Raw genomic sequence first — 16394 nt, 5'->3', positions numbered from 1 at the left:
GGACACACTAAACTCAGACACAGTGGACACACTAAACATAGACACAGTGGACACACTAAACTCAGACACAGTGGACACACTAAACACAGACACAGTGGGCACACTAAACATAGACACAGTGGACACACTAAACACAGTGGACACACTAAACTCAGACACAGTGGACACACTAAACATAGACACAGTGGACACACTAAACATAGGCACAGTGGACACACTAAGCATAGACACAGTGGACACATTAAACATGGACACACTAAACACAAACACAGTGGACACACTAAACACAAACACAGTGGACACACTAAACACAAACACAGTGGACACACTAAACATAGACACAGTGGACACACTAAACATAGACACACTGGACACACTAAACATAGACACAGTAGACACACTAAACACAGACACAGTGGACACACTATACATAGACACAGTGGACACACTAAACACAGACACAGTGGACACACTAAACTCAGACACAGTGGACACACTAAACTCAGACACAGTGGACACACTAAACTCAGACACAGTGGACACACTAAACATAGACACAGTGGACACACTAAACACAGTGGACACACTAAACTCAGACACAGTGGACACACTAAACACAGTGGACACACTAAACTCAGACACAGTGGACACACTAAACACAGTGGACACACTAAGCGTGGACACAGTGGACACACTAAGTGTGGACACAGTGGACACACTAAACACAGACACAGTGGACACACTAAACACAGTGGACACACTAAACACACACATAGTGGACACACTAAACATAGACACAGTGGACACACTAAACATAGACATAGTGGACACACTAAACATGGACACACTAAACACAGACACAGTGGACACACTAAACACAAACACAGTGGACACACTAAACATAGACACAGTGGACACACTAAACATAGACACAGTGGACACACTAAACATAGACACAGTGGACACACTAAACTCAGACACAGTGGACACACTAAACATAGGCACAGTGGACACACTAAACATAGGCACAGTGGACACACTAAGCATAGACACAGTGGACACACTAAACATAGACACACTGGACACACTAAACATAGACACAGTAGACACACTAAACACAGACACAGTGGACACACTATACATAGACACACTAAACACAAACACAGTGGACACACTAAACACAAACACAGTGGACACACTAAACATAGACACACTGGACACACTAAACATAGACACAGTAGACACACTAAACACAGACACAATGGACACACTATACATAGACACAGTGGACACACTAAACACAGACACAGTGGACACACTAAACTCAGACACAGTGGACACACTAAACTCAGACACAGTGGACACACTAAACTCAGACACAGTGGACACACTAAACTCAGACACAGTGGACACACTAAACACAGACACAGTGGACACACTAAACACAAACACAGTGGACACACTAAACTCAGACACAGTGGACACACTAAACTCAGACACAGTGGACACACTAAACATAGACACAGTGGACACACTAAACACAGACACAGTGGACACACTAAACACAGACACAGTGGACACACTAAACTCAGACACAGTGGACACACTAAACTCAGACACAGTGGACACACTAAACATAGACACACTGGACACATTAAACACAGTGGACACACTAAACACAGACACAGTGGACTTACTAAACACATACACAGTAGACACACTAAACACATACACAGTAGACACACACAGGACAGACTTAGATGGAGCTACTTGTCAATGGATGAATAAAATAAAAATAAAAATCTTGTAGGCACCATACAGTGACATGCCTGACCCAGAATCCACCATTCAGGCGCTCGGAAAGATCTGCCCTCAACATAGAACCTTTAGTGGAGAAACTATGGGATATGATGTGGTCAGTGCTTGTCTGTGTGGCATATGATGTGGTCAGTGCTTGTCTGTGTGTCATATGATGTGGTCAGTGCTTGTCTGTGTGGCATATGATGTGGTCAGTGCTTGTCTGTGTGGCATATGATGTGGTCAGTGCTTGTCTGTGTTGCATATGATGTGGTCAGTGCTTGTCTGTGTGGCATATGATGTGGTCAGTGCTTGTCTGTGTGGCATATGATGTGGTCAGTGCTTGTCTGTGTGGCATATGATGTGGTCAGTGCTTGTCTGTGTGGCATATGATGTGGTCAGTGCTTGTCTGTGTGGCATATGATGTGGTCAGTGCTTGTCTGTGTGGCATATGATGTGGTCAGTGCTTGTCTTGTCTGTGTGGCATATGATGTGGTCAGTGCTTGTCTGTGTGGCATATGATGTGGTCAGTGCTTGTCTGTGTGGCATATGATGTGGTCAGTGCTTGTCTGTGTGGCATATGATGTGGTCAGTGCTTGTCTGTGTGGCATATGATGTGGTCAGTGCTTGTCTGTGTGGCATATGATGTGGTCAGTGCTTGTCTGTGTGGCATATGATGTGGTCAGTGCTTGTCTGTGTGGCATATGATGTGGTCAGTGCTTGTCTTGTCTGTGTGGCATATGATGTGGTCAGTGCTTGTCTTGTCTGTGTGGCATATGATGTGGTCAGTGCTTGTCTTGTCTGTGTGGCACATGATGTGGTCAGTGCTTGTCTTGTCTGTGTGGCATATGATGTGGTCAGTGCTTGTCTGTGTGGCATATGATGTGGTCAGTGCTTGTCTGTGTGGCATATGATGTGGTCAGTGCTTGTCTTGTCTGTGTGGCATATGATGTGGTCAGTGCTTGTCTTGTCTGTGTGGCACATGATGTGGTCAGTGCTTGTCTGTGTGGCATATGATGTGGTCAGTGCTTGTCTTGTCTGTGTGGCACATGATGTGGTCAGTGCTTGACTGTGTGGCATATGATGTGGTCAGTGCTTGTCTTGTCTGTGTGGCATATGATGTAGTCAGTGCTTGTCTGTGTGGCATATTATGTGGTCAGTGCTTGTCTGTGTGGCATATGATGTGGTCAGTGCTTGTCTGTGTGGCATATGATGTGGTCAGTGCTTGTCTGTGTGGCATATGCTGTGGTCAGTGCTTGTCTGTGTGGCATATGATGTGGTCAGTGCTTGTCTGTGTGGCACATGATGTGGTCAGTGCTTGTCTGTGTGGCATATGCTGTGGTCAGTGCTTGTCTGTGTGGCATATGATGTGGTCAGTGCTTGTCTGTGTGGCATATGATGTGGTCAGTGCTTGTCTTGTCTGTGTGGCACATGATGTGGTCAGTGCTTGTCTGTGTGGCATATGATGTGGTCAGTGCTTGTCTTGTCTGTGTGGCACATGATGTGGTCAGTGCTTGTCTGTGTGGCATATGATGTGGTCAGTGCTTGTCTTGTCTGTGTGGCACATGATGTGGTCAGTGCTTGTCTGTGTGGCATATGATGTGGTCAGTGCTTGTCTTGTCTGTGTGGCATATGATGTGGTCAGTGCTTGTCTTGTCTGTGTGGCACATGATGTGGTCAGTGCTTGTCTGTGTGGCATATGATGTGGTCAGTGCTTGTCTGTGTGGCATATGATGTGGTCAGTGCTTGTCTTGTCTGTGTGGCATATGATGTGGTCAGTGCTTGTCTGTGTGGCATATGATGTGGTCAGTGCTTGTCTTGTCTGTGTGGCATATGATGTGGTCAGTGCTTGTCTGTGTGGCATATGATGTGGTCAGTGCTTGTCTGTGTGGCATATGATGTGGTCAGTGCTTGTCTGTGTGGCATATGATGTGGTCAGTGCTTGTCTGTGTGGCATATGATGTGGTCAGTGCTTGTCTGTGTGGCATATGATGTGGTCAGTGCTTGTCTGTGTGTCATATGATGTGGTCAGTGCTTGTCTGTGTGGCATATGATGTGGTCAGTGCTTGTCTGTGTGGCATATGATGTGGTCAGTGCTTGTCTGTGTGGCATATGATGTGGTCAGTGCTTGTCTGTGTGGCATATGATGTGGTCAGTGCTTGTCTGTGTGGCATATGATGTGGTCAGTGCTTGTCTGTGTGGCATATGATGTGGTCAGTGCGTGTCTGTGTGGCATATGATGTGGTCAGTGCTTGTCTGTGTGGCATATGATGTGGTCAGTGCTTGTCTTGTCTGTGTGGCATATGATGTGGTCAGTGCTTGTCTGTGTGGCATATGATGTGGTCAGTGCTTGTCTTGTCTGTGTGGCATATGATGTGGTCAGTGCTTGTCTTGTCTGTGTGGCATATGATGTGGTCAGTGCTTGTCTGTGTGGCATATGATGTGGTCAGTGCTTGTCTGTGTGGCATATGATGTGGTCAGTGCTTGTCTTGTCTGTGTGGCATATGATGTGGTCAGTGCTTGTCTGTGTGGCATATGATGTGGTCAGTGCTTGTCTTGTCTGTGTGGCATATGATGTGGTCAGTGCTTGTCTTGTCTGTGTGGCATATGATGTGGTCAGTGCTTGTCTTGTCTGTGTGGCACATGATGTGGTCAGTGCTTGTCTGTGTGGCATATGATGTGGTCAGTGCTTGTCTGTGTGTCATATGATGTGGTCAGTGCTTGTCTGTGTGGCATATGATGTGGTCAGTGCTTGTCTGTGTGGCACATGATGTGGTCAGTGCTTGTCTGTGTGGCATATGATGTGGTCAGTGCTTGTCTGTGTGGCATATGATGTGGTCAGTGCTTGTCTGTGTGGCATATGATGTGGTCAGTGCTTGTCTGTGTGGCATATGATGTGGTCAGTGCTTGTCTGTGTGGCATATGATGTGGTCAGTGCTTGTCTGTGTGGCATATGATGTGGTCAGTGCTTGTCTGTGTGGCATATGATGTGGTCAGTGCTTGTCTGTGTGGCATATGATGTGGTCAATGCTTGTCTTGTCTGTGTGGCATATGATGTGGTCAGTGCTTGTCTTGTCTGTGTGGCACATGATGTGGTCAGTGCTTGTCTGTGTGGCATATGATGTGGTCAGTGCTTGTCTTGTCTGTGTGGCACATGATGTGGTCAGTGCTTGTCTGTGTGGCATATGATGTGGTCAGTGCTTGTCTTGTCTGTGTGGCACATGATGTGGTCAGTGCTTGTCTGTGTGGCATATGATGTGGTCAGTGCTTGTCTTGTCTGTGTGGCATATGATGTGGTCAGTGCTTGTCTGTGTGGCATATGATGTGGTCAGTGCTTGTCTGTGTGGCATATGATGTGGTCAGTGCTTGTCTGTGTGGCATATGATGTGGTCAGTGCTTGTCTGTGTGGCATATGATGTGGTCAGTGCTTGTCTGTGTGGCATATGATGTGGTCAGTGCGTGTCTGTGTGGCATATGATGTGGTCAGTGCTTGTCTTGTCTGTGTGGCATACGATGTGGTCAGTGCTTGTCTGTGTGGCATATGATGTGGTCAGTGCTTGTCTTGTCTGTGTGGCATATGATGTGGTCAGTGCTTGTCTGTGTGGCATATGATGTGGTCAGTGCTTGTCTTGTCTGTGTGGCATATGATGTGGTCAGTGCTTGTCTGTGTGGCATATGATGTGGTCAGTGCGTGTCTGTGTGGCATATGATGTGGTCAGTGCGTTTCTTGTCTGTGTGGCACATGATGTGGTCAGTGCTTGTCTGTGTGGCATATGATGTGGTCAGTGCTTGTCTTGTCTGTGTGGCATATGATGTGGTCAGTGCTTGTCTGTGTGGCATATGATGTGGTCAGTGCTTGTCTGTGTGGCATATGATGTGGTCAGTGCTTGTCTGTGTGGCATATGATGTGGTCAGTGCTTGTCTGTGTGGCATATGATGTGGTCAGTGCGTGTCTGTGTGGCATATGATGTGGTCAGTGCTTGTCTGTGTGGCATATGATGTGGTCAGTGCTTGTCTTGTCTGTGTGGCATATGATGTGGTCAGTGCTTGTCTGTGTGGCATATGATGTGGTCAGTGCTTGTCTTGTCTGTGTGGCATATGATGTGGTCAGTGCTTGTCTTGTCTGTGTGGCATATGATGTGGTCAGTGCTTGTCTGTGTGGCATATGATGTGGTCAGTGCGTGTCTGTGTGGCATATGATGTGGTCAGTGCGTGTCTTGTCTGTGTGGCACATGATGTGGTCAGTGCTTGTCTGTGTGGCATATGATGTGGTCAGTGCTTGTCTTGTCTGTGTGGCATATGATGTGGTCAGTGCTTGTCTTGTCTGTGTGGCATATGATGTGGTCAGTGCTTGTCTTGTCTGTGTGGCACATGATGTGGTCAGTGCTTGTCTTGTCTGTGTGGCATATGATGTGGTCAGTGCTTGTCTGTGTGGCATATGATGTGGTCAGTGCTTGTCTGTGTGGCATATGATGTGGTCAGTGCTTGTCTTGTCTGTGTGGCATATGATGTGGTCAGTGCTTGTCTTGTCTGTGTGGCACATGATGTGGTCAGTGCTTGTCTGTGTGGCATATGATGTGGTCAGTGCTTGTCTTGTCTGTGTGGCACATGATGTGGTCAGTGCTTGTCTGTGTGGCATATGATGTGGTCAGTGCTTGTCTTGTCTGTGTGGCATATGATGTGGTCAGTGCTTGTCTGTGTGGCATATTATGTGGTCAGTGCTTGTCTGTGTGGCATATGATGTGGTCAGTGCTTGTCTGTGTGGCATATGATGTGGTCAGTGCTTGTCTGTGTGGCATATGCTGTGGTCAGTGCTTGTCTGTGTGGCATATGATGTGGTCAGTGCTTGTCTGTGTGGCACATGATGTGGTCAGTGCTTGTCTGTGTGGCATATGCTGTGGTCAGTGCTTGTCTGTGTGGCATATGATGTGGTCAGTGCTTGTCTGTGTGGCATATGATGTGGTCAGTGCTTGTCTTGTCTGTGTGGCACATGATGTGGTCAGTGCTTGTCTGTGTGGCATATGATGTGGTCAGTGCTTGTCTTGTCTGTGTGGCACATGATGTGGTCAGTGCTTGTCTGTGTGGCATATGATGTGGTCAGTGCTTGTCTTGTCTGTGTGGCACATGATGTGGTCAGTGCTTGTCTGTGTGGCATATGATGTGGTCAGTGCTTGTCTTGTCTGTGTGGCATATGATGTGGTCAGTGCTTGTCTTGTCTGTGTGGCATATGATGTGGTCAGTGCTTGTCTGTGTGGCATATGATGTGGTCAGTGCTTGTCTGTGTGGCATATGATGTGGTCAGTGCTTGTCTTGTCTGTGTGGCATATGATGTGGTCAGTGCTTGTCTGTGTGGCATATGATGTGGTCAGTGCTTGTCTTGTCTGTGTGGCATATGATGTGGTCAGTGCTTGTCTGTGTGGCATATGATGTGGTCAGTGCTTGTCTGTGTGGCATATGATGTGGTCAGTGCTTGTCTGTGTGGCATATGATGTGGTCAGTGCTTGTCTGTGTGGCATATGATGTGGTCAGTGCTTGTCTGTGTGGCATATGATGTGGTCAGTGCTTGTCTGTGTGTCATATGATGTGGTCAGTGCTTGTCTGTGTGGCATATGATGTGGTCAGTGCTTGTCTGTGTGGCATATGATGTGGTCAGTGCTTGTCTGTGTGGCATATGATGTGGTCAGTGCTTGTCTGTGTGGCATATGATGTGGTCAGTGCTTGTCTGTGTGGCATATGATGTGGTCAGTGCTTGTCTGTGTGGCATATGATGTGGTCAGTGCGTGTCTGTGTGGCATATGATGTGGTCAGTGCTTGTCTGTGTGGCATATGATGTGGTCAGTGCTTGTCTTGTCTGTGTGGCATATGATGTGGTCAGTGCTTGTCTGTGTGGCATATGATGTGGTCAGTGCTTGTCTTGTCTGTGTGGCATATGATGTGGTCAGTGCTTGTCTTGTCTGTGTGGCATATGATGTGGTCAGTGCTTGTCTGTGTGGCATATGATGTGGTCAGTGCTTGTCTGTGTGGCATATGATGTGGTCAGTGCTTGTCTTGTCTGTGTGGCATATGATGTGGTCAGTGCTTGTCTGTGTGGCATATGATGTGGTCAGTGCTTGTCTTGTCTGTGTGGCATATGATGTGGTCAGTGCTTGTCTTGTCTGTGTGGCATATGATGTGGTCAGTGCTTGTCTTGTCTGTGTGGCACATGATGTGGTCAGTGCTTGTCTGTGTGGCATATGATGTGGTCAGTGCTTGTCTGTGTGTCATATGATGTGGTCAGTGCTTGTCTGTGTGGCATATGATGTGGTCAGTGCTTGTCTGTGTGGCACATGATGTGGTCAGTGCTTGTCTGTGTGGCATATGATGTGGTCAGTGCTTGTCTGTGTGGCATATGATGTGGTCAGTGCTTGTCTGTGTGGCATATGATGTGGTCAGTGCTTGTCTGTGTGGCATATGATGTGGTCAGTGCTTGTCTGTGTGGCATATGATGTGGTCAGTGCTTGTCTGTGTGGCATATGATGTGGTCAGTGCTTGTCTGTGTGGCATATGATGTGGTCAGTGCTTGTCTGTGTGGCATATGATGTGGTCAGTGCTTGTCTGTGTGGCATATGATGTGGTCAATGCTTGTCTTGTCTGTGTGGCATATGATGTGGTCAGTGCTTGTCTTGTCTGTGTGGCACATGATGTGGTCAGTGCTTGTCTGTGTGGCATATGATGTGGTCAGTGCTTGTCTTGTCTGTGTGGCACATGATGTGGTCAGTGCTTGTCTGTGTGGCATATGATGTGGTCAGTGCTTGTCTTGTCTGTGTGGCACATGATGTGGTCAGTGCTTGTCTGTGTGGCATATGATGTGGTCAGTGCTTGTCTTGTCTGTGTGGCATATGATGTGGTCAGTGCTTGTCTGTGTGGCATATGATGTGGTCAGTGCTTGTCTGTGTGGCATATGATGTGGTCAGTGCTTGTCTGTGTGGCATATGATGTGGTCAGTGCTTGTCTGTGTGGCATATGATGTGGTCAGTGCTTGTCTGTGTGGCATATGATGTGGTCAGTGCGTGTCTGTGTGGCATATGATGTGGTCAGTGCTTGTCTTGTCTGTGTGGCATATGATGTGGTCAGTGCTTGTCTGTGTGGCATATGATGTGGTCAGTGCTTGTCTTGTCTGTGTGGCATATGATGTGGTCAGTGCTTGTCTGTGTGGCATATGATGTGGTCAGTGCTTGTCTTGTCTGTGTGGCATATGATGTGGTCAGTGCTTGTCTGTGTGGCATATGATGTGGTCAGTGCGTGTCTGTGTGGCATATGATGTGGTCAGTGCGTTTCTTGTCTGTGTGGCACATGATGTGGTCAGTGCTTGTCTGTGTGGCATATGATGTGGTCAGTGCTTGTCTTGTCTGTGTGGCATATGATGTGGTCAGTGCTTGTCTGTGTGGCATATGATGTGGTCAGTGCTTGTCTGTGTGGCATATGATGTGGTCAGTGCTTGTCTGTGTGGCATATGATGTGGTCAGTGCTTGTCTGTGTGGCATATGATGTGGTCAGTGCGTGTCTGTGTGGCATATGATGTGGTCAGTGCGTGTCTGTGTGGCATATGATGTGGTCAGTGCGTGTCTGTGTGGCATATAATGTGGTCAGTGCTTGTCTGTGTGGCATATGATGTGGTCAGTGCGTGTCTGTGTGGCATATGATGTGGTCAGTGCTTGTCTTGTCTGTGTGGCACATGATGTGGTCAGTGCTTGTCTGTGTGGCATATGATGTGGTCAGTGCGTGTCTGTGTGGCATATGATGTGGTCAGTGCATGTCTGTGTGGCATATGATGTGGTCAGTGCGTGTCTTGTCTGTGTGGCACATGATGTGGTCAGTGCTTGTCTGTGTGGCATATGATGTGGTCAGTGCGTGTCTGTGTGGCATATGATGTGGTCAGTGGGTGTCTGTGTGGCATATAATGTGGTCAGTGCTTGTCTGTGTGGCATATGATGTGGTCAGTGCTTGTCTGTGTGGCATATGATGTGGTCAGTGCTTGTCTGTGTGGCATATGATGTGGTCAGTGCTTGTCTGTGTGGCATATGATGTGGTCAGTGCTTGTCTGTGTGGCATATGATGTGGTCAGTGCTTGTCTGTGTGGCATATGATGTGGTCAGTGCTTGTCTGTGTGTCATATGATGTGGTCAGTGCTTGTCTGTGTGGCATATGATGTGGTCAGTGCTTGTCTGTGTGGCATATGATGTGGTCAGTGCTTGTCTTGTCTGTGTGGCATATGATGTGGTCAGTGCTTGTCTTGTCTGTGTGGCATATGATGTGGTCAGTGCTTGTCTGTGTGGCATATGATGTGGTCAGTGCTTGTCTGTGTGGCATATGATGTGGTCAGTGCTTGTCTTGTCTGTGTGGCACATGATGTGGTCAGTGCTTGTCTTGTCTGTGTGGCATATGATGTGGTCAGTGCTTGTCTGTGTGGCATATGATGTGGTCAGTGCTTGTCTGTGTGGCATATGATGTGGTCAGTGCTTGTCTGTGTGGCATATGATGTGGTCAGTGCTTGTCTGTGTGGCATATAATGTGGTCAGTGCTTGTCTGTGTGGCATATGATGTGGTCAGTGCGTGTCTGTGTGGCATATGATGTGGTCAGTGCTTGTCTTGTCTGTGTGGCACATGATGTGGTCAGTGCTTGTCTGTGTGGCATATGATGTGGTCAGTGCGTGTCTGTGTGGCATATGATGTGGTCAGTGCATGTCTGTGTGGCATATGATGTGGTCAGTGCGTGTCTTGTCTGTGTGGCACATGATGTGGTCAGTGCTTGTCTGTGTGGCATATGATGTGGTCAGTGCGTGTCTGTGTGGCATATGATGTGGTCAGTGGGTGTCTGTGTGGCATATAATGTGGTCAGTGCTTGTCTGTGTGGCATATGATGTGGTCAGTGCTTGTCTGTGTGGCATATGATGTGGTCAGTGCTTGTCTGTGTGGCATATGATGTGGTCAGTGCTTGTCTGTGTGGCATATGATGTGGTCAGTGCTTGTCTGTGTGGCATATGATGTGGTCAGTGCTTGTCTGTGTGGCATATGATGTGGTCAGTGCTTGTCTGTGTGTCATATGATGTGGTCAGTGCTTGTCTGTGTGGCATATGATGTGGTCAGTGCTTGTCTGTGTGGCATATGATGTGGTCAGTGCTTGTCTTGTCTGTGTGGCATATGATGTGGTCAGTGCTTGTCTTGTCTGTGTGGCATATGATGTGGTCAGTGCTTGTCTGTGTGGCATATGATGTGGTCAGTGCGTGTCTTGTCTGTGTGGCACATGATGTGGTCAGTGCTTGTCTGTGTGGCATATGATGTGGTCAGTGCGTGTCTGTGTGGCATATGATGTGGTCAGTGGGTGTCTGTGTGGCATATAATGTGGTCAGTGCTTGTCTGTGTGGCATATGATGTGGTCAGTGCTTGTCTGTGTGGCATATGATGTGGTCAGTGCTTGTCTGTGTGGCATATGATGTGGTCAGTGCTTGTCTGTGTGGCATATGATGTGGTCAGTGCTTGTCTGTGTGGCATATGATGTGGTCAGTGCTTGTCTGTGTGGCATATGATGTGGTCAGTGCTTGTCTGTGTGTCATATGATGTGGTCAGTGCTTGTCTGTGTGGCATATGATGTGGTCAGTGCTTGTCTGTGTGGCATATGATGTGGTCAGTGCTTGTCTTGTCTGTGTGGCACATGATGTGGTCAGTGCTTGTCTGTGTGGCATATGATGTGGTCAGTGCTTGTCTTGTCTGTGTGGCATATGATGTGGTCAGTGCTTGTCTGTGTGGCATATGATGTGGTCAGTGCTTGTCTGTGTGGCATATGATGTGGTCAGTGCTTGTCTGTGTGGCATATGATGTGGTCAGTGCTTGTCTGTGTGGCATATGATGTGGTCAGTGCTTGTCTGTGTGGCATATGATGTGGTCAGTGCTTGTCTGTGTGTCATATGATGTGGTCAGTGCTTGTCTGTGTGGCATATGATGTGGTCAGTGCTTGTCTGTGTGGCATATGATGTGGTCAGTGCTTGTCTGTGTGGCATATGTGGTCAGTGCTTGTCTGTGTGGCATATGTGGTCAGTGCTTGTCTGTGTGGCATATGATGTGGTCAGTGCTTGTCTGTGTGGCATATGATGTGGTCAGTGCTTGTCTTGTCTGTGTGGCATATGATGTGGTCAGTGCTTGTCTTGTCTGTGTGGCATATGATGTGGTCAGTGCTTGTCTGTGTGGCATATGCTGTGGTCAGTGCTTGTCTTGTCTGTGTGGCATATGATGTGGTCAGTGCTTGTCTGTGTGGCATATGTGGTCAGTGCTTGTCTGTGTGGCATATGATGTGGTCAGTGCTTGTCTGTGTGGCATATGATGTGGTCAGTGCTTGTCTGTGTGGCATATGATGCCAATTGACTCCATTTGTTTCAGCCACGTGTCGTCAGACAGCCGGCTCAGATGTGGATTAGCTGACCTGTACTTTACGCTCTACGGGCGTCAGAGACCTACCTGCTTGCCCATACCTGAGGTAACAACTAGATTTTATAGCGGCCACATGTAACAACTAGATTTTATAGCTGCACATTAAAACAGCTAGATTTTATAGCTGCCACATGTATCAGCTACATTTTATAGCTGCCACATGTAACAGCTAGATTTTATAGCTGCACATTAAAACAGCTAGATTTTATAGCTGCCACTTAAAAAATACATTTTTTTTCTCCAGAATGTTAAACAAACGGAGAGAGAAAAGAAATCAGAGGTCTGTAGGTCAAGGTCATTGATATAGTGGGCTCTGTCTTGTCTTAGATTGTTTCATCCGTTTGTTTTTCTGTGCTTTGGTTTTTGTGAAAACCAATTGAATTTCTGCAGGTGCCAAGTGATGATTTGAGTGTCTCTCTAACTCCACACAGTAGCATCGCTGTCTGGAACCCAGAATTGTCTAGCATATTTGCCTCCCCTGTCCATGACATGGCTGACATTATTCCCCCATCTATTGTTCAAGTCAATTTGGATGGTGTTGATGATGTAAGTAATTTGGATGGTGTTGATGATGTAAGTAATTTGGATGGTGTTGATGATGTAAGTAATTTGGATGGTGTTGATGATGTAAGTAATTTGGATGGTGTTGATGATGTAAGTAATTTGGATGGTGATGATGATGTAAGTAATTTGGATGGTGTTGATGATGTAAGTAATTTGGATGGTGTTGATGATGTAAGTAATTTGGATGGTGTTGATGATGTAAGTAATTTGGATGGTGTTGATGATGTAAGTAATTTGGATGGTGTTGATGATGTAAGTATAGGGAAACATGAATTTGGTGTGGACAGACCTCCCCCTGGCCACCAAATAAGTCTGACGTTTTTCTTAGTAGAACAGATACAAGCATGTGTTTAGTAGGCCTATAGTTATATATAGGTAGTTTAATATCAGCTTAACTTTTGTTTTTAGCATAGACTTAGTAACCTGAAAAAACTTGAGTAAACTTTTGACACAATCCTTGTTATTGTAAGTAAACTTGTACCAAAGGGAAATAATCGCTTTTCCCTGGGTTTTTTTTTTTAATTCCTTTTTTTTTAATTCTTAATTTTCATTTTTTTTTTTTTTTTGATAAAGCGGAACAAACTTCGACAAAAGCGTTATAGTTGAACGGGACACTATTTTTTTTTGTTAAAAAGTGTAGAACATAGCTAGACACTAATTTGTCAGTCATTTGGTGTAGAGCTAAATATTCCTGTCCATTTGGTGTAGAGCTAAATATTCCTGTCCATTTGGTGTAGAGCTAAATATTCCTGTCTATTTGAATCTAGAACTTGGATCAGACGCCAGTAGACTTGAGCATGATCTCAGGAGAACAGACTGTCGCCCTGGAAGAGTCCGTGGTCACTGAGCCGCTCCATCCACACCTTCAGCCTTCAGAACTCACGGTAAAACTTTTTGACCATTTGATTACATCCAGGCTTGTTGCCCAAACTTTTTGACCATTTGATTACGTCCAGACTTGTTGCCCAAACTTTTTGACCATTTGATTACATCCAGGCTTGTTGCCCAAACTTTTTGACCATTTGATTACATCCAGGCTTGTTGCCCATACTTTTTGACCATTTAATTACATCCAGACTTGTTGCCCAAACTTTTTGACCATTTGATTACGTCCAGACTTGTTGCCCAAACTTTTTGACCATTTGATTACATCCAGACTTGTTGCCCATACTTTTTGACCATTTGATTACATCCAGACTTGTTGCCCAAACTTTTTGACCATTTGATTACGTCCAGACTTGTTGCCCAAACTTCTAGAATGGCACTAAAAAGAATTCTGTCATTTTTTTTTAGATGAAACTAGAACTAGAACAACTAGAAGCTGCTCCAGTCCATGTGGACTTATCTCAGCCAAACAGTGTCAGTGGTTTAAGTGAAGAATCTCTATCACCATGTCACTCTGTCAAAGGTAATGTCACTCTAACAAAGGTAATGTCATGTCACTCTAACAAAGGTAATGTCACTCTAACAAAGGTAATGTCATGTCACTCTATCAAAGGTAATGTCACTCTAACAAAGGTAAAGTCATGTCACTCTAACAATGGTAATGTCACTCTAACAATGGTAATGTCATGTCACTCTAACAATGGTAATGTCATGTCACTCTAACAATGGTAATGTCACTCTAACAAAGGTAATGTCACTCTAACAATGGTAATGTCACTCTAACAATGGTAATGTCATGTCACTCTAACAATGGTAATGTCACTCTAACAATGGTAATGTCATGTCACTCTATCAAAGGTAATGTCACTCTAACAATGGTAATGTCATGTCACTCTAACAATGGTAATGTCACTCTAACAAAGGTAATGTCACTCTAACAATGGTAATGTCACTCTAACAATGGTAATGTCATGTCACTCTAACAATGGTAATGTCACTCTAACCACTGTCACAAAGTTTTCTGTTGTTCTGCTCAGGTCATCCGGATGATGTCATCATTTCTTTGGATAATGTCATCAAAAGAGATCCCACTGGGTTGACCTCATCCAACCAGATGGAAGACCCACAAGACTTATCTCCCTGCCCAGCCCCTGATGGGTCGTCTCCCCTGATGGAGCCTAAGAGCTCCCCTGGCTACATGGTAGAAGAGGAGAAGCCAGAGGTTAAAGTTCAGCCCCTGGAATTCTACCAACCCCAGCAGTGGCCTGTTGTCAAGGAGGAAGTTGTTGTCAAACCTGACTCTCCGTTCTCTGTCCATTCCTCCAGACCAACCACCCCCCAGTCCCCTATTCCCACAACCCCTCATTCTCACCCTCCTACCACACCCCAGTCCCCACCCCCCACCACTCCTCAGTCCCCACCCCCCACCACTCCTCAGTCTCCAACCCCTACCACCCCCCAGTCCCCACCCCCAACCACCCCGCCACAAACTCGCACCCGTTCCCCTCCCTTGGTCTGGCACAGTCTAGACTTGAAGCCTGAGTTCAAATATGAGCCCTCTCCCTCCCCTCCCACTTTGGGAATGAAGCCGGAGTTCAAATATGAGCCCTCTCCCTCCCCTCCCACTTTGGGAATGTCACCCCCACTTTGTGTGCTGTCCCCTGGAGCCCAGTCCCACCCCACCATGCCAGTGTTACAGCTCACTGATGTCAGCAGCCCACCCCATTCATTCAAGAGAAAACTGAGTGGCGCCACCAGCATGGAAGGCCCAGAGAGCAAGAAAATCCCTCCACTGATTGTCTCCACCTCCATGGTACCGTCCAGCTCCGCCCACTCCAGCTCCGCCCACTCCAGCCTAACTGAACCACCAAAGCCAAGTCTCAAGACTATATTTAATCTTAGTGCTGCAGGTTGGTGCCTTGATAAGATAGGGTGGGTGGGTTGGTACAACTGGTAGGGTGGGTGGGTTGGTGCCTTGATAAGATAGGGTGGGTGGGTTGGTGCCTTGATAAGATAGGGTGGGTGGGTTGGTGCCTTGATAAGATAGGGTGGGTGGGTTGGTGCTGCAACTGGTAGGGTGGGTGGGTTGGTGCAACTGGTAGGGTGGATGGGTTGGTGCAACTGGTAGAGGGGGTGGGTTGGTGCTGCAACTGGTAGAGGGGGTGGGTTGGTGCTGCAACTGGTAGGGTGAAGAACTTGTTTTGATCAGTCTAGTGGTGTAAAGCTGTATGTTAGAGCCAGTGGCTAGAGAAACTGTAATTTATTGGCTTATCAATTCTCCTTTCATTTAGTTGCTGCCAGTGAAGCCAGGGACAGAGAGAGAGCTCACCACAAATCCAAGAAGAAGAAAAAGAAAAATAAACACAAGCATAAACATAAGCACAAGCATGAGAAAGAACACAAGGACAGGGGAGGTAAAGAACACAAGGACAGGGGAGGTAAAGAACACAAGGACAGGGGAGGTAACAAAGACAAGCACAGAGAGAGGCTTGTGCTGGATCTGTCAGAAATAGCCAGAGGAAGTCGTGAGTCATCTGCGTCTATTGTTGTGGATGATGTGGAAGAAAACTCCTCGGAATAAATGTGTGCTTGTGTTTTTCAAAAGTACAATGTATGCTTAAAAAACATTTTGTTAAATATGTTATTAAACTCATGAAAACTCAACATGTCTTGGTTTTTTTGTT

The 16394-nt window shown here is 46.5% G+C and overlaps 1 protein-coding gene across 1 annotated transcript in view; it reads left to right on the top strand.

Annotated features, from left to right (window-relative positions):
- Positions 1 to 16367, top strand: part of LOC131942401 (transcription initiation factor TFIID subunit 2) — a 49447-nt gene extending 33080 nt beyond the window's left edge. The window contains exons 25-32 of the mRNA XM_059302249.1: positions 1811 to 1915; positions 12211 to 12307; positions 12506 to 12541; positions 12652 to 12807; positions 13593 to 13709; positions 14119 to 14233; positions 14748 to 15620; positions 16002 to 16367. Of these exons, the coding sequence (XP_059158232.1) occupies positions 1811 to 1915; positions 12211 to 12307; positions 12506 to 12541; positions 12652 to 12807; positions 13593 to 13709; positions 14119 to 14233; positions 14748 to 15620; positions 16002 to 16291 (1789 nt within the window). The 3' untranslated portion in view covers positions 16292 to 16367. The remainder of the gene's footprint in view (positions 1 to 1810; positions 1916 to 12210; positions 12308 to 12505; positions 12542 to 12651; positions 12808 to 13592; positions 13710 to 14118; positions 14234 to 14747; positions 15621 to 16001) is intronic.
- Positions 16368 to 16394: the final 27 nt, after the last annotated feature.

Source organism: Physella acuta, unplaced genomic scaffold (assembly GCF_028476545.2).
Source record: "Physella acuta isolate Inbredline_101_S28 unplaced genomic scaffold, ASM2847654v3 ptg000405l, whole genome shotgun sequence".
NCBI lineage: Eukaryota > Metazoa > Mollusca > Gastropoda > Physidae > Physella > Physella acuta.
The sequence above is the reverse complement of the archived record's forward strand: the minus strand, read 5'-3'. Positions and strand labels throughout refer to the sequence as shown.